A 25,539-nucleotide genomic window follows, 5' to 3' on the forward strand; every position below is an offset into this window, starting at 1 on the left:
AATATAGTAGTGTGTTGACAACGTTACCACATTACGGAAATATTTGCACCAAAGGGACATTTTGCAGTTTAGTATGGAGTAGAAAGGTACATCCCCTTGTCCCCCCCATCCTGTCCCCCGCATATTCCCATTTTGTCTTTATTAACTCTGGCTGTTTTTAGCCAGCGATGCCATGTAAAGGGGCTTTAAGTGTTTATAAAAACATAGTACCGTTTTTTCTTAATATGGTAATAGTAACCCTTTCTTAATATGCCAATTGACTGTAGAAACCCCAGCTGCTCTACAAATTCTTCTGTTTCCTGTTTCTACAATAATAAAGCTCTGGAGTTTACAATATTATGTACAGAATAGTGCACAGAATATCATGTGATTATTATTTTGGAGACAAGAATAATGTATGTGGTCAGTGTACAATGTATAGTAAAGGAGTTATTAATGTGGCTTGGTGTTAGACATGACCTTTCAACTTACCTTGCAATGACAAAGAGCACACAACTGACTCCAAGGCAAGCTAGGAGGACATACATCCAAATATCAGGAGAAAGAGGGTTTAGAAAGGAGAAAACACCAGGGTTTGTGCCATTGGGCTTCCGGTACAAAATACTGATTCCCAGCGTCATGAAGGGCTTGGAAAAGTCAATGACTTTCTCTCTTACGTAGGTAATGGTGAGTGGAGCAACTGCCAGGTCAGCTTTCTGAGGACAAAAAATGGAAAAAAATATTGGCATTTTTTATATTTAAAAAAATTACCCACATTTTTTATTTCTTCACTTTCTCAAGTGTACTAACATAAATAAGATTCATTTGCTCATAACTGTAAGCACTGATAAAATTTAAATGAAAAATAACTTTCTCATTGAAGCTCAATGGGGAGGAAATATAGCATCATTCAAACTATGTTAATTTCATAGTAATAATTCAGAATGTGTGGTGCAGTGATGCCTTGAAGAAGCATTAAAGTGGTTACAGCCTTTTCCCATAGGACTTCCAGATTGACACTTTCACAGCAAAACTGTGAAGAAAGTGGGAAATACAAATGTACCACTGCAGATAATCTTGGCCTCATGGGGTTGTGGCTACAATAGGCCCACCCTTGCTTCCAAGAGAAGTGATGCACATATTAGACGTCTGCATGTCTATGTCATAATAGCTAGACTATGCATTGTGCTCACCACATGAGAAATGGGCTGACTCTGCTTGTTCAGAACTTTGAAGACTCCCTACTGCTAAAGAAAGCTGTTGGGGATCATACCCTAGAGGAGCAAAGTGGCAAAATAAACAGATACAGTGGACCAATCAATGTATGGAGAAAAAGTAGTAATAAGTTTCTACTTCCTTGTGATCTATCCAGCTTTCTTTGGCTGTTGAGACACGGAGCCTTCGAAGTTCTTATAAGATGCAGCTAAACTGCTTACCACATGGTGAAGAAAATTTGGCTCTTGTAGGAAAAAATTGTTTCTATGCAGAAACTGATAACCATACTCTTTCCTGAGTATATGCATATGTACACTTTCCCATTCTAATTCTTCCTGCATCAAAAATGGTTATTCTGCCTTTTATTTTTATTTTAAAGGCAGAGTGGCCTGCTAGTTTAAATATATGTATTCAGCTATTGCTGGTTGACTAGCATGAAAATGATTCCATCTTACGTGATCGATGAGTTCTTTGACCATCCCATTCCATTCTCCTTTGTCATTCTGGGCCCCATATTTCCCATCAGACACTAGTTTCACTTCATAGATGAAGCCTAAAATATTTGATAACTCCTTCAGCAAATCCAAGCAGTACCCTTCAAATCTGTCATTGCCATAAAGGGGTTTGTCAGATTTCTTGTACATGACATACGGATCTTCCTGCATGAAAAGACACAAGGCATGTCTCAGAAATTGAGTACATCTGTGATTGATAAAATACAGGAAAGGTTTAATTGCTTGATAAAATTGTACATGGGCTACTTAAGAATAATAAATGCTATATAAAGAATAGTGCAGTAGCATAAAACTATGGCAGAGCCAAAAGTCTGGTATACATTTTTAGTGAAGAAACTGAAATGCTTCCCAAAGATCCCCGAAAAGTTCACATTTATTTAGTTGTTTGTTTATAGCATTTATTAGCTGCTCCTCACCTTCTGTAGCAGATTTATGGGGTGTGCAGGGAGAGGGTAGGATGGGAAAGTTCTCTCCCTTTCATGAATGAACAAAAATGTGTAGTGATTAAGTAAGTGGTTAGTAAGGCAACGTGAATAAACCAAAAATAATACACGAAGAGTAGCAACAATGCATGCCAAAACTTACCAAAATAGTGGTGACTATGAGCGTTCGGTTCGCCAGCGAATCAGTGATATTGGTAGATCTGTCTTTATTGCTGTCAGTCATATTAAGGCCACTGTTTGAGTTCCAAAGCCCAATCTACATAGAACAAATTAGATAAATGGCTGCCAACCTTCATTAATTGTGTTAAGGAAAGGATAGTTCATATTAAAAAATGCAATTGACAGTTCTGCCCAGGTATTATTTTTTTTAGGCAGAACTGTACGTTACAGCAATTGAGCAACAAACAAGTTGTATAGGATATTAAAGGAGCAGACCAGCTGCATTTTAAAGTAACGGATCTATAATAAATGATGGATTATGAGTACAGTTAGTCGAGGGAAACACATTGCTCATTAAAAAGCAGGCTAAGATAGCCTAGTCATAAGTGTTACATTAGTTATGTATAAAAATATAATATATATATAGTTTTGTTTAAGCAAACCAGCCTGAATTGTGGAACACCTAAATTTCTGTTCTTAATGTCTAGTTAATGGTTGTTGTTTTTGTAAAGGTGAAGTGGAAACGTAAGAAAACCTTTACTTTCTAATCCATCAGTTTATAGAATATGCTGAAATAGGCTGCTATATTCACTGGCCCTTCTCTTCTCTTGAAACCTGCTGAAGGTACAGATTTATTTTAGTTACTTCGTGACTATTGTATATGACAGAACCAATAAAATGACCCACTGATCAGTGATAGCTCAGAAAATTAAAACAAAAGAGGCAGGGAAATCTGGCCTTGGCCTTTTTTCCAAACCCAAGATCATTTTGTAACAAGAGGACTTTTAGGTGCTTTAGGCCTATGTATTCATGAGGTAGATTTCTTATTTCAGTGGAATTTGAAATCCCATCTAGTAGCATGCATGTAAATTGCAAAGCAAACAATAACATACTTGTAAAATCAACTGTGCATGAATTCAATTTTTCACCCCCATAGGCTTTAATGGAATTGCAGGGGAAGAAAAATAGCTATCAATGACCAGTGTGAAACAACCAAGAATAGGGGCAAAGCAGATGTGCTGATTGCACAAATCCACATGTTTGGTATCATAAACAAGAGTTCTGCGGGGCGGGGGGAGCAGCAATGGGACTGCAGGTCAGAGGGAAGACGTTTAATCCTTCTCCACTATCTTCAGTGAGGGGGGGGGTATTTGATCCCCTGCTAAATTTGCCCGTTTGCCCTCTGACGAAGAAATGACCAATCCATAATTTTAATAGTAGGTTTATTGTAGCTGTGAAAGACAGAATAACAACAGTAAAACCCCCAGAAAACAAAAATCAGATATTGATGTGCATTATGATGAGTGAAATAAGTATTTGATCCCCTATCAACCAGCCAGATGTCAGGCTACCTGGTATCTTCACTGTATGTAACGAGCTTAGATTAGAAGCACCTGCTGTAAGGGAGAGGTTTTTCCTATAATCCCAGCTCGTTACAGTACCTGTACAAAAGACACCTTCGACAGAAGCAATCAATCCAGCAAATTCCAAAGTAGCCACCATGACCATGACCAAAGAGCTGTCCAAGGATGTCAAGGACAAGATTGTAGACCTGCACAAGGCTGGACTGGGATACAAGACTATTGCCAAGCAGCTTGGTGAGAAGGTGACAACAGTTAGTGCAATAATTCGCAAATGGAAGTAATACAAAATAACTGTCAACCTCCCTCGGCCTGGGGCTCCATGCAAGAGTTGCAATGATCATGAGAACGGTGATGAAGCAGCCCAGAACTACACGGGGGGAGCTTGTCAATGATCTCAGGGCAGCTGGGACCATAGTCACCATGAAAATAGTTGGTAACACACTACGCCGTTAAGGACTGAGATCTTGCAGAGCCCGCAAGGTCCCCTTGCTCAAGACAGCACATGTGCAGGCCCGTCTGCAGTTTGCCAATGCACATCAGAATGACCCAGAGGAGAACTGGGTGAAAGTGTTGTGGTCAGATGAGACCAAAATCGACCCAGAGGAGAACTGGGTGAAAGTGTTGTGGTCAGATGAGACCAAAATCGAGCTCTTTGGCATCAGTGCAACTCGCCATGTTTGGAGGAGGAGGAATGCTGCCTACAACCCCAAGAACACAATCCCCACCGTCAAACATGGAGGGGGACATATTATGCTTTGAGGGTGTTTTTCTGCTAAGGGGACAGGACACCTTCACCGCATCAAAGGGACAATGGACGGGACCATGTATTGTCAAATCTTGGGTGAGCACCTCCTTCCCTCAGCCAGGGCATTGAAAATGGGTCGAGGATGGGTATTCCAGCATGACAGTGACCCAAAACACACGGCCATGGCAACAAAGGAGTGGCTCAAGAAGAAGCGCATTAAGGTCCTGGAGTGGCCTAGTCAGTCTCCAGACCTTAATCCTATCAAAAATCTGTGGAGGGAGCTGAAGGTTCGAGTAGGTACACATCAGCCTCGAAATCTTACTGACTTGGAGAGGATCTGTAAAGAGGAGTGGGACAAAATACCTCCTGAGATGTGTGCAAACCTGGTGGCCAGTTACAAGAAACGTCTGACCTCTGTAATTGCCAACAAGGGTTTTGCAACCAAGTACTAAGTCATCTTTTGCAAAGGGATCAAATACTTATTTCACTCATTATAATGCACATCAATCTCTGATTTTTGTCTTCTGGGTTTCTGGGGGTTTTCCTGTTGTTATTCTGTCTCTCACAGCTACAATAAACCTACCATTAAAATTATGGACTGGTCATTTCTTCGTCAGAGGGCAAACGGGCAAATTTAGCAGGGCATCAAATACTTTCCCCCCTTACTGTACATCATTGGTGCTAAGATTTCCCTGTCAGTGCAAATAGCTCACATAGTCCCAAAGGATGCTTGGATCCCCTGTACCTGTCATCTGCATTACAAAAAAATGGGCATATTAATTGTATTCCTGCAAATAGTTTTTGTAGGGTTTGTTTGAAATGCATCCCTATTTCTTTATTGTAAGCCGCTTTAAGCATGAGTTATTTGTGGGAAAGCGGTATACAAATAAAATGAATGAATGAATGAAAGTGAAATACACCAGCTAGGTAGCATTTATATTAGTACATGCTTAATACATATCTCGATTTCTTGATGCTTCATCTAGTGAAATTTAGACAGATTGCTATCTAAGACTACTTGATAATATTGTGTACCAAGACTGCCAAATGAGATGCTGTGTCTTGCTGATCTTATATATACCATTGGTCACCATTAGAACTTCCACAATGACCATTATTTTAGTGATCTCACCAGTAAAACCACATTTGGGGCATCTGTGACTTGTATCAGGGTCTAAAAGTTTAGATCTTCAGATCCAGCCCAATGAATGATTCACACCCACACAACTCAAATAGCAGCAGAAACACAGAAGCTCCACTAGTGATCTATCAGATTATGTCAAGCTCCTGCCAGATTTCAGTCTTGATCCATCAGATCTGTTCCGTTCTGCCAATAATCTGTCAGTGTTCTATTACACTTTTCTCATGACCCAGAAGATTTAATTCAGCCTGGATGGGCACTATTTTTGAAATCAGAAATTGGCAAGACACCGTTATCTGTCAGTAGTCAATATTGACTTTGGTGAGATAATTTCAAATTAGGGCCTCTCTGAATTTAAGATCCACTGGCATCTTTGGGTTGATTCCTCAGTGATGTTTAGTGGAATGTGTGAACTGCCTCTCTGAAAAGTATTGTACTTGAGGTAATAAATACAATACTTAATTGTTATTTGAGGTGTTATAGATATTTCAGGTATGCGAGGCATTATAGGAAAGTGCTGTACTATAAAGAATAAAAAAATCAGGTTTTCAGTGGGTGAAAACCTGCAGGCTATCCTTAGCTTTCTTAGGAAATTACTTTGTTTTTACTGCCTCAGCCTGCTGATACCTCATTCCTGCTTTAATTTTCATGATTAAAGCTATATTCTTTGTATTGTGCTCAAAAATAATGGCCATGTTTGGGTTGTTTGTTTGTTTGTTTCAGTATTCTGGGGCTGATTGTCAGTATCATCATGGAACAAACTATCTAATCCTGTTCTCTGCTTCTGTTTGTCTGGAATAGCACTGCTATATTTTTATTTTCTCACTATAAGCTTCCATTCATTCACTTTCAGAGGGAATCAATTCAGTGGTATCGATTCTAAAATAAATGAAATACTTGTATAATAATGTAGACTTGCCAGGAGTGAGGGGAAGATACACTATTCATAGATTCAGATTTTTTTCTTTGCAGTCCTTGCAATAAAGTCATAGCTGTAAGGAACTACTGTGCATTAAGTCAGACCAATGAGCCACGTTGTCTGATGCTGTCTTACCACTCTGCAGCAATTCTCAAATCTCAGGCAAAGCTTTTCCCCAGCCCTGCAACCTGATAGGTTGTGGCTGAAGATAGCAGAGGTTGAACTACAGGTTATACAGGTAAAATGTGTGTGCTACCACAGAGCAATGTCCTGTAGCTTTCCTGATGTACTTAAATTGAGCGTGGAATTGTTGACAATGAGAAACTGTAACACATTCATACCAAAAATAATTTCAAAATGGAACAATACAGTCACAAAACTTACAGAATACAATATATATACTGTACATTAGCATCAAAGGAATGAGAGTGTAGGTAAACCTTACGGTTATGGGAAAGGTCAGGAGGGCATTGAAGGAATGAGACCAAAGTACCACAGCACTAGGGTGAATTCAGGAGATTTATTGCAGTTTAGTGACAAGTTCAAAGCATGAAATATGACAAATAGTGTCCAGTGCAGTTTTTTAATTCATTAGAATTTGGATTCAATTAATTCAGCATAATAACTTGAACTACCAACAATGAAAAGAGCCCACATAGATTTGTTAAAATATGTCAGATCATGACACATTAGTTGATGAGAAAAATTGATTTAAAAAAAAATATTTGACTAGTTTACTGTGTATTAAAATAAGTTTAATAATTAGGCATTTTATTAGGTTATAATGAGAATGATGAGAAGCTGTAACTAATAATACAGTGGTACCCCGCAAGACGAAATTAATTCGTTCTGCGAGTCGTTTCGTATTGCGAAAAATTCGTCTTGCGAAGCACGACCATAGGAATGCATAGGAATGCATAGGAATTAAATTCCCATAGGAATGCATTGAAATTTTCGTCTTGCGAAGCACGACTATAGAAAAATTCGTCTTGCGAGTCACCCTTTCGTTAGCGAATGCCTTTCGTCTAGCGAGTTTTTCGTTGTGCGAGGCATTCGTCTTGCGAGGTACCACTGTACTGTGCCTGGAGTTTAGAGAGATAGATAGATAGATAGATAGATAGATAGATAGATAGATAGATAGATAGATAGATAGATATAAATTATTGTTGCAAGATATATAACCATTATCCTAGGTTTAAACAAGTGGGCTGCAATGAGAGCTTCTTGCTTTGTGATAGGAAAATACTTACGTTGTTCTCATGCATACACTATTTCTCTTTTAATTGCAGAAGCTCCTTAATAGGCAGAGCTAAGTGCATGCAAACAGTGCCGCTTAATTGTGGCTCTTACATGGAAGTAAGCAAATGGAAAGTACTTCTGTATCTTATGTTTTGGACTAGGGCGTAACATCTAGATAGTGTTTAAAACTTGGTCCTAGTTTTGTACACTTTGTCATCAGATACAATGAAAAGGTAATCAGCATTTCAGACTCCCATAATCTGATTTCACTATTCAGTAGAAAAAGACTGTATTATTGTAAAGGAATTCTTAAAATGCTGATGAACCTCAGCCCTCAAGATGTTTTGAGACTACAATTCTCATCATCTGTGACCACTGGTCCTGCTAGCTAGGGATCATGGGAGTTGTAGGCCAAAAACATCTGGAGGGCCGAGGTTGAGGAAGCCTGAACTAGAAGAAATGCAATTTAGTGTGGAAGCCAAACCCCTGATCTGACACACGGGGTGAGGGTGGGGGTTAGATGGGGCACCTGCAGAGTGATGCCAGCTTCACCCCTTCAGCAAAGAATATGATTTATGAAAAGTATTTGTGATGTAGAATCATAGAATCATAGAGTTGGAAGAGACCACAAGGGCCATCCAGTCCAACCCCCTGCCAAGCAGGAAACACCATCAAATCATTCCTGACAGATGGCTGTCAAGCCTCTGCTTAAAGAGACTTTGAGTTTATTGAGATAAACTGATTAAATATCTGCACATAGGATTGTAGCCAAAAGTGGTTTCGCTAATGTAAAGCAAGCCCACTTATGCAAGATCTACCCAATATCTACCATTCCTCCCTACTCTCTGCACCCCACCCCCTCCATTCCGCCAGAAAGCTGTTCTTGAGGTTTGGGGAGCCTCTGCAAGAAGCATAGGATATGACACAGAGAGTTGGGTAGGAGGAATTGGCAAAAGTCAGGTGATTTCAAATTAAGCTACCTTTGGACAGGATCCACAGATTATTAATCATATTTACAGCAATGCTGCATTCCTCCTGAGATGTGTATATTGCATAATTTAAACCCAATATATTAGAATGGGCACCAATGTGGTAAGAAATACCGGTAATATCTATGAAGGGATATATCCTAAAACAGGCACACACTTTCCCATAATATTAATTCTGACGCTAATCTTCAAAGTATGAATGGGGGGGAACAGTTTGTAAAATACTGTGACTTTCATTATTGTTTAATTTTATTTTTCCAGTATCACTGCAAAATATTAAGGCTGCAATCCAGCTGCCTTGTTACTTGGGTATAAATCCCACTGGGTCTTGAAATGAGCATTGCTAATAGAAGGATTGCACCCTAAAGTGAAAGCTGTTACATATAATACTGACTGCTCAGCAGATTGTGGCCAAAACTCACTGTGACTTCAGCACTCTACAACTGGATAGATAAAATGTAGTGGTTAATCAAAAATCTATATTATGTAGCATAGTTTATTCTAAGACCGACTTTTATTGTCTCTAAACTGCAATTCGAGACCATTTGTCAAAACCCCAAGGAAGAGTTTTTTTCAGACTCAACCTGTAGGTTTCTTACATCATCTGTCTACATACAAACCTTCTTCCATACTTTATATAAATTATTAGTAGTTTCACCAGCAGCCTTAATTTAGAAAAGAACAGAAAGGGACACAAAACAGTTCTTCAGTCAAAATGAAAAGCAAATCTGTATGTTTTACATAGTCTTAGCATTTTTATTTCAATCTTATCATAGCATGTACACTTACAGAACCACTTACTGTAGGATTGAGACATTATTGTGTTTAATATTGTGTAGTGCTGACCTTTCATTTCACTAAATTAGAAAATTTACTCATGTTAGAATGGATTCAGTGCCTCATCTCTTTTCTCTGCAGGCCCCCCGAATGAATGAATGAATGAATGAATGAATGAATGAATTGCATATTTGCTTGTGGATAACAGTGTGGATTTCCCGCTCTGAGTCCCAGCATCCCCCCCCCCCCGAAGTCCAAAAACAGACCAGTTCCATATTATATAAAGAGGCTTGTTAATCCATAATTTAGTCAGTAGTAGATCAACTTGACTGGGGGTCACACAACACATAGATTTAATAGCTTTGCAGCTGCTTTTGTAAAGCGGAATCAAGTTTTCTGGATTGGAGTAGTTTTACGTTGCTCTTCTAGTGAAAAAAACAACAACCCGCTGGCTTCTCAAGGCATGTTATTAAGAAAGGCAGGCTATTTATGTTTCATCTTGTGTAACAAATAGAGGGTTTAGATAGCTCTATTGTTTATAGGATTCTCAAGGCTGTCTTGATAAAATATGACTGTGCCTGACCTTTTCGCTTGGGTGTGATGTCTAAATCAAAAGCTGACTGAAAGCAGTATGAACAGAATATATATGACATGATCTTTGCTTATGTAGATATAGCCCCTGCAGGTAGGACTAACAGAGCCCTGTTTTCATCCGTTCCTCCCCTCAGTGCGGGCAGAAAGGCATGCCAACATGTCAGGGCACCCTGGGAAATGGGATTTTTGTGTGTGCTCGCTTATCACTATTGCAGCTATTTCCTTCTGTTCAATTATTAAAATGCCAGAGATAACGTGCTTGTATGTACCTCTGTGCACATACTGGAGTGGGGGACAGGACTCTGTAAAGCTCTTCATGCAGGTAATTGAGCCCCCATGGGGAAATATCATATCCATAGTTCTCAAAGAATGCAATGTTTGCAAGGCAGGTGGACAGACATGGGCAATTAAGAATGGGGTAGAAAATGTTAACAAGTGCTACTCTATTTATAAACATGAGGTGGCTGCGGCAATGCCCATAGGCCAACATACACTTGCATGTGAGTAATTCCCTCTGTGTAAGAAAGGCACATGTGTACAGCTGTTTGTAGCTATGGTGAGAAAAGGATAGTCATCTGACCATAGCTGCTATCAGACATAAGTTGCTTGCATCAGATGCTGTTTTCCGCATGCAGAGAAATAGAGCTCTTCCTACTCTCGTCAGTAGAGCATGAGACTCTTAATATGGTTTAGCTGATATTCCTGGATTGTGGGTCCCTTCCAACTTTCCAGTTCTGTGATTCTGTACTCAGAGGTCCATACATTTTCTCTGGCCTTGATAGGGTGTGGTCTTGCCTCTCATCTTGCACAGCACCTCCGAAACTCAGCACAAGGCCAAGGACAATTCCCTGCTCCCATCCCCAGCTCTAAGCATTGTGGATCCTTGCCGTATCTTCACAACATTTCCCCACATTGTGGAATCCCACAGCTCCCTTTGCAATACAGAAAGTGTATCAATAGAACTGTCAACTGTGCAGCAGGACACTTGTGCATGTGGATCTGCAGTGTGTGGAGGAGATGACTAGGTTGGGGCAATAATCATTGCTTCACTTATACTGAAAAGGACAAAACATAGCTAAAACAGGGCGGATGGTTACTTAAAAAAAATAAGTACTACCATTCTTTACCAAATATGTATACTATAATCCTCAAGCCATTTATTTTTGAGAAATTGTATTAGAACAGTAGGACTGGTAAGAAGTAATCAATATAAAAGCTGGTTTTCAGAGTCTGTGCATGTATGAAGATCCAAGAGTGTGTGTATATTTTCCCAAAGTGTGCCATCCAATTCACTTATTTCAGTAGGAATACGAATCAGTTTTTTCTTTGTTAAGATTAGAGTTTAGGGTTGGTGCTATGAATGTTATTTTGTATAGCTGAAAAAATATTTCAGATATAAAATGATGACATTAGACATAATTTAAAGACTGAATGTGAAGAGTAGAAACAGGGACCCTTGTCTATCAGTGTGCATGTGCATTAGTGGAAGTGGAATTCATACAGCCCTGTAAAATAAGCTGCTATGCTGTTTGGTAGGGAGACTAGAATGGGAGATAAACTGTTTATCACCACATTTGCAGCATACTCTATAGGGCTTTATGCACTGCACTCTGCTACTAAATTGGGTTGGAGAACTGCCTGTGCAACACACAGTTCTGCTTGCTAATTGCACAGGTAGGTGGCTTTTAATTAGGTTAGGGTATTATATCTAGGTTGCTACTTGGAAATTATTACGAGCTACAAGAGGTAAATAAAAATTGAACTACCAGCTTTTGAACTACCCACTTTTATTTGCTTCTATTAAGTGTGTAGGCTTCAGGATAATGCTGTCAATTGGCACACCACAAGGATGTCTGGTTGAACAAACTTCATTGAAATGATTGAGAGATGCATACAAGAAGAAAAATGCTCATACTTTATATTAATTTCAGTGAGATTTGTACAGCAAGGTGCCCAATATTCATTGTTCCTTCTGCCTTTGAATATATAAAAATCTTGCTGTCTGCACCGTCTGGCTCACAGCATGCACACAGTGGTACCAAACTGGTTACCTTTTCTGTTCCTTCCTCCTTGAGGCTAATAATATCCAAATCAAAATCCTTTCTTAAGCCATCTGTTTTGTTGAAAGTAATTCGCCCTGTCAAACCATCCCAACGAGCCTAGAGAAAGAAAGAGAGAGATACCGGTAATTCACTTCAGCTTAATGTGTAGCCTCAACTTTTCAAGCCCATCAAAAATAATTGCACATAATCTCTCTTAGTATAATTCCTTTCAAAAACACTCCAAACAAAACAATCTTATTTGATTGATTTTCTGTTTTTATTCAACTCAATACATTATCAATAGTTATATAATAAAGACAGAAAACAACATGGAACTTGGGGAGCACCCCCAAGGTAAATTATCCACCAACAACATTCAACAAAAACAATGCATGGGGTTGCAAAGAGTTTTGAGCTGTCATATGTCCTAATCTCAGCCCAATCTTTGCACTGTCGGGATTACAAAAATTAACAGAGATGCCATTCTGATAGGGTTTCTTTGTGTAATAAACTGTGTTAATGCCTATCAGTAAGCAAGGAATCCATAAGGAAACCACTTTTCTGCTTTCAGGGAATAAGCAAGAATGACTGTAAATTTAGTGGAAACACTGTGCTAAAGAATCTGTTTTTCACTGTGACCCCTGGCTCTATTCCAGAGGACACGCTGTAGAGCTGGGCCAGATTCAACACATTTTAACCAAAATACAAGGGAGTCAAGTGTGAGCAACTGGGGTAGTTTACTGAAAACAGCAGTGTGTCCATGTAAGGAACTAAAGAGAGCAAGGAAATGAGATCAGAACCTTTGCAAAAAAAAGTTTTGTTGAGGATTGAATGGTTAACTAATGGAGGCAGATACCTGGGCTGAGCTCTGGCATTAATATAGCCCTTGAAGGGGCAGACAGAGGGAAGAGAATTGTGAAAATCAAATGCATTGTTGTGAGAAGTTGTAGAAAGGTGGTGGAGGGAAAGACAGGAATGGAGTTTTGTGGATGATTTACTTTGTTTATTAAGAAAAATTCTGCCTCAACTTTCCAACAAAGTTTGCTTTTAAGGTGACTTACAAAGTCCAGAAGAAAACCACACACACACTCAAAACAATTACAAAATCAATTGACAAATTAGATAGCACTTAAAGCAATTAAAACAATCCAATACTGATTAACCAAAAGAGTCAAAGAAAGAGAAACATTAAGACCTAAGATATAAACAAGCCAAACTGCAGTAACAGAAAAAAGAGCAGTAAAAATCACTTCTAACTGTCAAACCTCAGGAAAACAAGATGGGACTTCTCCTGGTGCCTAAAAGAAGATGCTAAGTAAATATAACTCAGGAGAGAGTTCCATATGTGGTGCAACCACAAAAAACATGGTTGTGTGTTCTCTTGTTACATAGCACAATAACAATTGTGGTAACATGAAACATACTTAACTGTTCCTTTCTTTTACTGGAAGTAATGAAATGATTAATTTGGTAGTTGGGCATAAAGTCTACAACCATCATTTTTTGTTCTTGTTGTTCCCACACAAACGTATACCCCTCTTAACTCTCTTAGCCTCAACGGCTATGAATAACTGCATCACTGCTGAGAGTGCAATAATATATGTGATAGCCTGAGTAAAAGGTAGCAGCTTTGCCTTAAGAGGCTGTTAAGAGAAAGCTGGCAGAGGTGGACTTGTATGCAGACTCCAGACCTACCACTAGGCAGACTAAGGAGACTGCTTCAGGCATCTGATTTGGGACTTTATAAAAGGACAAGAAATGGCTAGATACTTACATTATTATAGTTGTATTTTATTGCCAAGGAGGGGAAGAAAGGTGTTTGTGAAGTTTCTGCCTTGATGTCAAAATAAATTAACTGGCCATGCACTGGCTACAGCCAGGTGTCTCTCTCTCTCTCTCTCTCTCTCTGTGTGTGTGTGAGAGAGAGCACTTTGCTGTTCCATCTGAGGCAACAAACTGCTGCAGTTTCTTTCATAAACCTTTCTTCTAATGCAAGAAATATTTTATACATGATTTATTTATTTTTTTGATTTCTTGCCCACCCTTCACCATAAAGTCCCAAGACGGGTTGCAACAATAAAATATGCAATTATATAACCAACCAACCCGCCCAAAAACCCCCCACAAAAGTGTAAAAACAATTGAAAACAGTTCCATATATTAAATAAATAAACAAAAACTCTTCCATGTTTAAAAACAATGCAAGCATTTTAAAACAATTCCATATTTAAAAACAGTTCCAGTACAGGTGCAGTCTTCTCTTCCAACGTTTCCTGTATACAAACTGGCCTTTGGCTAGTTCCTAGTGACTTTCATTGTAACACTAGAAGAAAATAGATTTTCAAGTGTAGACGCTCTTTATCATCCTCATTTATCTTGCTCCTTCATGAAATAGCTTAAAAATGCCAGGAAGGCTCACACTATATTATAATAGTGCAAACTCATCAGTGTCTGCTTTACAATTCTAATTACAGGTTCTCTCAGCTATATATTTATTTCTATTCCACATTAAACACATTGTAGATAGCTATCTACAATGAACCTGGATGGTGTACACAAAACTGACAGAAGTATGATTAAGTTTATATCTTTTTTATCTGTAGAACTGAATCTACTGAAATGAATATTATCATGTGCACAGCAATATCACAATCACATGGCACCTAAATCCTTTACGTAGCATTTGCAGGGTTTTTTTGTGTTACGGATAGTAGGGTGGGATATTTAAGAGATCTATGGTGATTTAAGGTTCACAGAATAGGCTCTTCAAGAGTGTAAATGGTAGTTAATGTAGGACCGAAAAGTCATTCTCCTGATGGTTCTGCCAGAGAATTATCAATTTTCAGTTGACAGGCCCTTTGTCACCTCTGTCTCAGAAAATATTCTCACATTCCTATTGACTTGCTGGTGGGCCTGCCCTTCTCATTAAATGACACCCTCCATAAGCAATAAATTGTCCACTTTTGTAGTTACAGATGCTGTAATCCAATCTATAAAATAGATTGCTCCAAAGTAATTGAGTTAAGCATTATACTGTATCCTTATTTGACCAGAAGTCCCAGCAACGTCTTAATTTGAACTAATTTCAAAGTGTGAATGTGTCATCAACGAACATTTGATGGTCAGTGCTTAACTGCCTTTAGAGTAAAAGGAAAAATCCCCTAACAGTGCTCCTTCACAGGGCTTCTTCTCCAGAAAGAGGACGGGGCAGGCAAGCAGCCTCCTTTTCCTAGGAGAATCACTGACTCCCCTTCCCCTGGTGCATACTTGTCGGTGTCCTGCCAGTCACTAGAGTATGTGACCTGTTCAGTTAGTGATGGTGCTTGGAGAGACATCCTTGATATCCATCCAAGAATACTGGAACTTCCACTTGTTCCTGACACTTTCTTCAGGGAGCATTTCATATCTTCCTATTTTAACCAAATTTTAAGACCAGAAATTAAGTTGGCAATGTTCTGGGGATTGAACATCTGTTGTCTTTGCAGTTTAATTTGATTTTAGCTTATTTATTTGTTATTACTAATCCTGAATGTTCCGTATAGAGCAACATATGCATTCCAATGAAATAAAAGGAGCTCAAAATAAAAACACATATTGAAATTTATTTTCCAAATACTTTAAAATAGTATGAGCACCATGCTGCCTTCAGATACCCTCCTTGGTGTTAACCAAGGCCCTCACCACTCCCATTTTTTAAAAAAGAAAAACTGAATATTTTTGGAGGGTTGGTTGATTGGTTGGGGCTGTTTTGTGGAAATGATGCCTTCTTAATATGTTTTGGGTTGGGGGAGAAGTGCGATAATTTTCCTGTTGTTTATTTCAAATGAGAGGTTATAAGTTCCACCACTTTTTCCTGTGAAATGGGTATTTTGTGGTTTCCGTGACAGCTTCTTAGATTTCCAGATGTGTCCCTAGGCTCCAAAAGTTTAGGGACGTCTGCTTTAATTAATAATCCCTAGCTGCTGTTGCAGAATAAGTTCCACATCTTGAACTAAATGACCTTGGGTCTAGTAATTATGTAACTGTACTAGACCAACTTTGGCCCTTCTGTTCAAAAAGCAGCCTGTGAGTTTTCAAGTAGTTCTTGGTTAAATGAAAGTTTTGACAATCTGTGGTAAAATATGTGAGGCACTTAGCAACTGAGAAGATGCCAGCAACTAATCTGGACAAGACTGAAGCACTTGCCAAGTATTGTAAAGTTCTGAGGTACCAGTTACATTCCCCAGGATTCTCTATTATAGAACAGGTTGTGAAAATATGTTTCTCAACGGTGTAACTTCTTAGATAGTTGTTGACTGGCAACCCAGTGAGACTGCCTGGCCCACAAAATTAATATTGTGCCAGAGAGCTGGGATGCGTGTTATGCTCGCCATGGTGATGTAACCAAAATGGCAACTTCATGATGATTTCCCCTTCTTCATGCCATGTACAAGCACTTACCATATGATTTGGCTCCATCATATGGGGAGCATCCCTTCCATGGTCATACCAATATGGACAGATAGATGGTATAAGACAGGCACGTCCAACTCCCAAGAGACTGCGATCTACTCCCAGTATAAAAAAACTGGCAGTGATCTACCCATTGACATTGCTGAGAGTTGTCGAGCTTTTTGGGGGGAGGATAGCCTGTAGGACCCCCGCGATCGACCAGTAGATCGCGATCAACCGCTTGGACATGCCTGGTGTAGGAGAATAGCTGCCTCTTGTCAGAAACAGGCATTAATTAATAGCTGTCAATGACAGTTGCATCAGCAGAAGGCAGTCACTCTAGAACAGTGAATTTTAGACCCTGCAAAAGAGTAGCCTAATCCACCTTCAGACCCTGTGTGTGGAAAATGTTGCTCAGATGATTGTCACATGCTTGGTAGTTGTTTGGAAAAGGGCACCATAAACTTGGATTTAGCTCTTTCCATTATTGCCACCCTAGTTGATAAGCTAGCTATCACAGATTATTGAACCAAGGTTATGCATGCACAAAGTGGCACCACATATGCAGGCAACTGAAGCAGTAATTTATAATATAACTAACAAATTGTGCAGGAGATGCTAACTTTCAGTGGTCAGAATTGTCTCAATAAGCATATTCATCTATGGGTGCAGTATTTGAAAGATAAATTGTCACTGCAATAATATCTGAAATCTATATTTTTAAATGAGGTTATTAACCTTAATAAAAACAGATTGAATATGAATGTGTATTGATCTTAAATTCAAGCAAATGCAATTTTCCCTGAAAAACTCTATCATTGTACCATTGATTGAGATCATTGTTTCACTTTCTCTAAATTTATTAGTCATGCATCATTGAGAATCAATATTATACCATAGTTTCTAGCCACAGTAGCCATCAGATCAGTCAGAAGTTTTTAGCTGTGAGGGTACCCAATTTAAGTAGTTGGCCATTCTAGGGAAACTTTCCCACACTGCGCTACTCTAGGTGCAGCTCAGTCTGACCCAAAAGTCTTTGCAGTTGTTGTGAACGATTTTGGATTACAACGATTTTGGATTACAACCACGTCAAACCTGGAAGTGCATGTCCCTTTTTGGGGATTACAACCCCCCCCTTTTTTTTATTACAACACATTTTTTTTGAGGCCCCATTGGCAAAAGCATGCCTTGGGGTTACAACCTGTTTTGGTTTACAACTGGAACTCCGGAATGGATTATGGTTGTAAACCAGGTACCACTGTATATACTTAGCTCAAAGCATTAAGATATTAATCTTATTTTCTGTGGAATTTATAGAATGGGGTTAAGCTGACTAATTACACTCTCTTCTGCCCTTACTGCAAAGAGCTTGGTGTGGTATACAAGATCTCACCACCACCACACATTTTATCATTGCAACAACCAACAGTTAGAGTGAGTGAGAGACAGGTCCAAAGCCACCACTGAGCTGCATGTGGAAATTTTGATCTTCCAATACGGTAACCACTATACCAGAACTATATACACCTGGCTGTTTGCATTTAGTTTTATGTCCTTTAAACCCTAAACTCAGTCCTATATGCTAGAATATGAGGCTGGATTCTAAGGCAAACCACACTTACCCATATCATACTTCACTGGTTTGAATTAAATTTTAAACATTACATTTTTAGATTATTATTTTTTTTAGTGAGATGTTAAAGAACAGGCTGAGCCTTTCATTTCCTTTCTTTATTCAAAATATAAGTTCCAAACCAGTATTAAATAAATAGGTATCTGTGTTTTCAAATAGTCTCTGGCTTCCTGGTTATAGTTCTTTCTACTTCCCCCTCCTCCATTGCTTTTTTCCTTCCACTTGCCTTTTGTTTTATCCTACCTCTACACCTTCCTTCACTATCAATAGTATATGTCTCCTGAAGGATGTCCAGTTTATACCTTGTAGAATCCATCTCTTAATGCAACTAGCCTTTCATTTCCATTTCTATTAGTTAAACTTATTATTATCAGGTATTAGTCAGTGAGCTGTAATTAGGGAGGAAGTGAGAGATGAATACTTCTGAAAAGCTACACATTGAACCACCCCAATGCAATCTTTGCCAGATGGGCTGGGCTACATGTTGGTGAAAAGCAATGGGAAAACAGCCATACATTTATCTGAAGAAAGAACATAAAGTCTATGCGTGAGGAAACAACAGATGATCTAGCGTTAAGGTGGGGGCGGGGACGTCATTCAATTGAATTCATAGGAGTCATGGAAATCTGGACAGATTGAATTGGCATTTCCCCACCTCTTCATATTTTGATTTTTTTATTATACTGTTGCAGTTACATATCAGCTATTACAACAAAAACAAACTTCTATCCAGCGTTTATCCACAGTTACTTTTCCAGTAAACAATAATAAATAAAGCAATACAAATAATAAGATCTCTATGAATACCTTCCATCAACTTATCCATTTCACTTAGTTCCAAACATTTTTAACAGCCATTCTTGGGCAGATGGCAGCTGAGAGTTTTTCCACTATCTAACCCTACTGTGTTAGCAGCAGTCAATAAATTTGGCATGCCAAGCTCAATTAAGTCTAAATTTAAGAATGTTTACTGTGTAGAGTATAAAATGTCTTTATTCCCATTAACCAAATCTCTCAACATTCCTCAAGGACCACAATTCTGTGAGCCACTGATCTGATCTGTGAGCCACAAAGTCACCTTTCTTCTTGGAAGTATGACCATGGAAAGTTATCTAATTCCCTAAGCCAGATGTATAGCCCGATTCACACTCAGTTTTATGTGTTAGTGTAGTTGTATTTAAGACGTTTAAGTCGCAAGGGATATGTATAGTACAACTACTGTAATAGTCATTTCATTTCCTCGAGACATTCTGGAAACTGAAGTTCTGCAAGTGCTTCTTGAGAATCTCAGTGCTATAATCAACTTCAATTCCCATAATTATAGAAGTGTGGATGTGCCTTTCAGGCCTTGACCAAACTGGTTGTAGTTTCTTTTCCAATATGTAGTTTACATTTTTCATTTAGTTTAGCACACTGCACAATAATAAACAGCATACTTTGGATTTCTCCCTTCTTTGGCTTTCTATTATTCTTTGTCTGCTTACTGTTATAATTACTATAATGACTGCATAAGTCATTGCACATTTTACCAACTAGAATGTGCACTTCAAGGCATAATTTAACGTATTTTTCATGCTAATATTTCTTATCAAATTATAAAGCTCTCATAGGTTTATTGAGTTCTACTAACAACCCTCGTGCAAACCTGCCTGTTATTTTCTGTAATCACCGTGCTGTGAAAATTGTTCAAATCATCATCAATGTTAAGTTTAACAAATTAAGTTTTCATCTTGAGTTAATCCGTATCTATTGTACTGTATAATTGCAATGTTAAATCCCTATTTATTGCACATCGTAATTGTAAGGTTTCTGCAGTTGGAGAAATGCAAAAATGTAATATACATTGGCGGAAAGTAACAAATATATTCGGAGAAAGCTCAAGGGGACTGTGGTAGCCTCTGGCTCCTTTTGTTCATCTATTGTTTATTTATGATTATTTCTCCTTTAGCTAGTTTTCACAAAGGGTTTAGAGTTGGACAATAGCTACAGTCCCTTCCATGTTTGTTGCTAATGGGAATCTTTAATATATCCTCAATACTTTACTTATGAGGGATGTGTATATTTTGCATTTATCTCATTTCCTTGCTCATGGAGCCTGGTGGTGGTGCTCTTCTGCTTTGGGTTTTTTAATATAGCTTTTCTCCCTATAAATCAGGTGTTGCTGGAATACAACTCCCATAATCTATAACTATTGGTCATGCTGGCTGGGGTTTATAGGTTCTCTTCATTAAGAGAATCACACGTTAGCCATCCCTGGAGACAGAGAGTTAAATAGCAAGGCAGCTGTCTGAGGAATTAAATTTAATTCCTCCGAACTGATTTTAGTTGTCCTAAAGAAAAATATATATTTTATTTTGCAAGAGAATGACCTGTTTCCCTCTTTGTCTGGCAGGGAATATAGATTTGTCTGCAAACTGTTTCATGAGGGGGCGAAGGATTAGAGTATCATTTAGCTATCAAATGACATTAGGTCACAGGAACAGGAACTTCTGGAAAGGATTTAGTCTCCCCGTCTGATTGTAACTGAATGCTGATCCTAGGCAATGTACTGTATATAATATCCACCCACACAAAACCTGGCTTGTGAACTCTAGTTAGGTTACCTTAAACCAGCAGGAATATCCAGAGGATTCCACCAAGCCTATATTTCTCCAGCAAAAGCTTAATGTTCCTTACACTCATACATAATATCCAGGGTTTGTGTAAAGTAACATTAATGGTGTTTCTGTTGCCATATTTGTTTTGTACATTCTGGATATTGCAGGACATTTGTTGTTCAAAGTGCATGGTAAGATGTTGCATCTAAAGCACAGCCATTTTTCAAAATCAAGGCACAGGCAGACAATGCAGTAAAGTCTACTTTAAAGCGTCTATCTAGTACTGCAGGGCTATAAGTTCTAGGTAAGACTGGTGCTGCCTCACCTGTTACTCCCTCTCTCGTATCTCTTACTTAGCAAAAGCGAGGAAAGAAAAAAAGTAAACCAGCAATCTATTTTTCTAATATATAGAAATTAGTTGCTAAATGGCAAATAAAGTGATTCTAGATTCCTTGGCAATATTTTTTTTTAAAAAAATTGTGGTTATTGTGGAGATCCTTCCTTTTGTGAAACTCAGCAATCAGATAAAACTAAAACTCCTTTGATAGGAGAATTTCAAAGGAGGCGATCCAATACTGTTCGTAGGGCATACAGCTCCTACTGATATAGCTGTCTAATTAAGCCTGAATAGAAAGCTTGGGGTTGGGGCAGTTGAAAAGTTTCTTCAGAGTAGCGTATGCTGTGATTTTCCTGATCAAAATTTCTCCTCCCAAATGCTGATTGCTGCGCCGGGAACAGCTAAGTATGTTTCCAGGTCTGACAGGGGAAAGGGGCACAGAGGAAAAGTACTTAACACCGCTTTTCTATTAGCTCTTAAGAAATTCTCAGTCCCCTACAAATGCATTGCGTTTGTCTTTTAAATCACAGATCTCCCACATAATGGGTAGCTGGCCCTTATGCTGCCTTTCCAAATGTTTCAGAATAGCTGAGCGTTCACACATATGCACTATACAGTATAATTTATTCTTCTTGCTTTTAGAAATTTGGGCTTTATGTCTAATTTTCTCAGATTGCAAGTTTCCCTGCTGATCTAATTGCTCTTTAAAGGGATTTGTTGCTTGGATTGTTATTGTTTTAAGAACTTCATTAGTTGGTCTGAGAGGCGGTTGCCTGAAGTAGTGAGATATAAATCCTCTTAATAAATAAATATATATGTACACATTGCAGCAAAAATAGGAAGGCATAGATAAGCCCTGGCATTATCTATTACACCCTACAGTTGAAAGCAATTACTGCTGTGGAAATAGCGCAGCATAGTGGTGTGCTGCAGCTATCAATCCATTATGGTGATTGTCATTTTTCTCTTTTGCGAAGTACAAAAACAAAACAAAACAAACACTTCAAAAGATAGAAGCTTGAGCCTTTTGAGTTAATGTTTTATAGACCATAAAATAAATTATCTGTGAAACTACCAGTAATTAGGTCAGATCTCATGTGTCATGCAGAATCAAGCTGTACATAATAAATGTGAATTGTACAATAAAGTCACATATCAGACCATGAACTACATTTACTGAGAAGCTGTGTTGCTTTGGGGCATAACATAATTAAGTGCATTCTATGAAAACTGCTTAAGCAATGACACAATCTGGTTGGAAATGTTTCGATAAACTTTTCCACAATCTCATTATTATTGATATGCTAGATACTGTGGCAAAATTAATGTGGAAGACTAGTGAGGAATTGGGTTTGGAATATAATCTGGATTAAGATGACTGAATAGATGTTGTGAAACATATACTGTATTTGTATATGAAGAAGCATTAGCTGAGTTTCTAAAAACAGAAAAATGGGTAGAAATTCAGGCATTAGCTCTGTTTGGACGTCACAATCAACTACTGTTTCTTGTGACAGGAACAAGCATAAGAGAGATTGGACTCACACAAGAGAAAGGAGAATGAAAGCTTTCACTTGGAATTACAGTTAACCATAATTTAGTGTTGTGAGCACATGCTAACGTGAAATTAGTACGAAGCTTCATAAGCCATTGATTGAAGTTGGCTTGTTTCAACAAAGCACAGTACTCATCAGATCTGAATATATAGTTGTGCAAGTCTATTATTGTACAGAAATTATGAGCTTGAAATAATCAAAATATAACACAAATTAACGTCTAGGAATTGGTGTTTAAAAAGAGACAAATTTGATACTCACATTTCAATATTTATGTTCTTTGGTGCTAGCAGCAAACATTTAACTGAAAATGATTATATTTTGGTTTCCCCAAGCTCTGTGTCCTGATACAGGCTTATAAAAATGGAAATCATCCCCCAACCCCCAGTGGAAAGTTCACTAGAAACCTTAAACTAATACAGTCATACCTCTGGTTGTGCTTGCTTCAGGTTGCGTTCGTCACGGGATACGAACGCACCGAACCCGGAAGTACCGGAACGGGTTACTTCCGGGTTCAGCGCTTCGCGCATGTGCAAAAGTGCCGAATCGCGCTGCACACATGCACAGATACGGAGCTTCAGGTTGTGGACCTTTCAGGTTGTGAATGGGGCTCCGGAAGGGATCCCGTTCGCAACCAGAGGTACCACTGTAGTTCAAATGCGGGGGGTGATCTTTGCTTTTAATGGTCCTTCAAAAGTTATATCAGGTTTGCTTTGTACCAAATTGTAGGCTGAAGTTTTAACTACTGTGCCTGGAATTTTCCTTCAGTAAAGAGGATATGTGAATATTCTGCTGTTAACACTACAAATGCCACCAAGCATTGTGTGGTAGAGAGAGTTCCTAGTGTATTAAACAGCAATAGAGAAAAAGGCTATTCTGAATTCCAGCAAATGGTCCATGCTTACCTCTTTTATCAGGTTCATAAATCTGGGTCCAAAGCGCCATGGCTTATGTCTGTGACATTGCAGGGAGCTGACAGTCATTGGGAGGCACGCTGGGAAGCCACTGCAACCATGTAAACCAGCATCATACACCAGAGCTGCTTCTGTCTGTATGTGGAAAATAGAAAATACTTTCAAGAGAACATGTTCAGTCCCATCCCCTGGTTTCCCCTTCATTCATTGCAAAATATGAGCCCTATGTCTAAGGCTTGTAGTACTCTTGTCAGTTATCTGTGATTATGTAAGAGTAACGTCTAATCTTCGACATTTGTTTTCTGGCCAGCAAACTTCTTTGAATCAGGCCCTTAGTGAGCAATTATACATTTAAATGACAGAGGTTTGTTGAGTCTATAAGACCAATGGATAGAGTTAAAGACTCATCTATTTAATGAGACACATTATTATTTATTATAAAACTTCACACACTGCAAATCTTTTGAGAAATTAATAGATTAATTCTATGCTTCATTGACCTACTTACGCTACTTATAAATACTAGATAGTTTTGCAATCAAATGTGATCTGAATTTACTAACAGGTCTTAATATAGTACAGATCTGTGATCATTGTTGGCACACAAATTAGGATCTGCATAAAATCAATAGATTTGTTTGAGAATAAATTAAAAGTGTTAACTTGTTGTGAGCAGTGCTTCCCATATAATCTTCAGATCTAGGACCTGGCTTTAACCACAAACTACAAATGCTTGCAGGCTTCCCAAAAACATATGGTTGGCCACTATGAGAACAGGAGTAGATGACCTTCAGTCTGATCCAGGAGGGGCCATCTTAGGTTTTTAGGATGGTTATGATAGGTAAACAATTTAAAAGTGACTCCTATTTGCACTGCTCACAATAAGTTAACAACCTTCTTCAGCTCTACAATATCCTTTTGGAGGTGAAGCGACCAGAACTGTACACAGCATACTGACTGTGCTTGTATAATACATTTGTGTAACAGCTTTATGATATGAGCAGTTTTATTTTCGGTCCCTTTCCTAATGATTGCTAGCGTTGAATCTGCATTTTTCACAGCTGTTGCACACTGAGTTGACATGGGAGCAGAGTCATCCTGCACAGAAGAAGGGTTGGCAATAGATGTAGCTTGTCACTGTACATGAGGAAAAGAGCTACACCTGCTGAAATTTCCAACAGCCAAAGGCACAAACTTATTTATTGGTTTGGACTAGATGATCCCCAGGGTCCCTTCCAACTCTACATTTCTATGATTTATTAACAATCTTTATTTGCTACCCAGTAACAATTCTCTAGGTGGCATAGAATGCTAGATACGCTAAGGCTCCAGTTCTAAACACACACTTGCCTTTGGGTATGCCTCATTGTATTTAGTGGGGCTTATTCTGAGGACGTGGGTGGCGCTGTGGACTAAACCATAGAGCCCAGGGCTTGCTGATCAGAAGGTCGGTGGTTCGAATCCCCGTGACGGGGTGAGTTCCCGTTGCTCAGTCCCTGCTCCTGCCAACCTAGCAGTTCGAAAGCACATCAAATTGCAAGTAGATAAATAGGTACTGCTCCGGCGGGAAGGTAAACGATGTTTCCGTGCGCTGCTCTGGTTTGCCAGAAGCAGCTTAGTCATGCTAGCCACATGACCCGGAAGCTGTACGCCGGCCCCCTTGGCCAGTAAAGCAAGATGAGCGCTGCAATCCCAGAGTCGTCCGCAACTGGATCTAATGGTCAGGGGTCCCTTTACCCTTTACTTTATTCTGAGTAGACATGTATAGGATTGTACTCTAAAAGACAACTATAAACCGTAAATAAAACACCACCCCCACCACAGCATAAAACCTCCACAGAAGAGATTAAAAGCAGTATAGCAAATCTTTTAAGCAACATCAGAAAACATTTTTAACATGTTTTCAACAGACATTAAAAGAAAAAATGTCTTCATCAAGCAGCTGAAAGA

At 38.8% G+C, this 25,539-nt stretch overlaps 1 protein-coding gene across 1 annotated transcript in view; it reads right to left on the minus strand.

Annotated features, from left to right (window-relative positions):
* GRIK1 (glutamate ionotropic receptor kainate type subunit 1) overlaps positions 1–25,539 on the minus strand; it is a 166,379-nt gene that overhangs the window by 36,082 nt on the left and 104,758 nt on the right. The window contains 7 exon segments of the mRNA XM_033146899.1: positions 472–695; positions 1,650–1,853; positions 2,295–2,408; positions 12,131–12,238; positions 23,581–23,657; positions 23,660–23,696; positions 23,698–23,724. Of these exon segments, the coding sequence (XP_033002790.1) occupies positions 472–695; positions 1,650–1,853; positions 2,295–2,408; positions 12,131–12,238; positions 23,581–23,657; positions 23,660–23,696; positions 23,698–23,724 (791 nt within the window).

Source organism: Lacerta agilis, chromosome 4, assembly GCF_009819535.1.
Source record: "Lacerta agilis isolate rLacAgi1 chromosome 4, rLacAgi1.pri, whole genome shotgun sequence".
Classification (NCBI taxonomy): Eukaryota; Metazoa; Chordata; class Lepidosauria; order Squamata; family Lacertidae; genus Lacerta; species Lacerta agilis.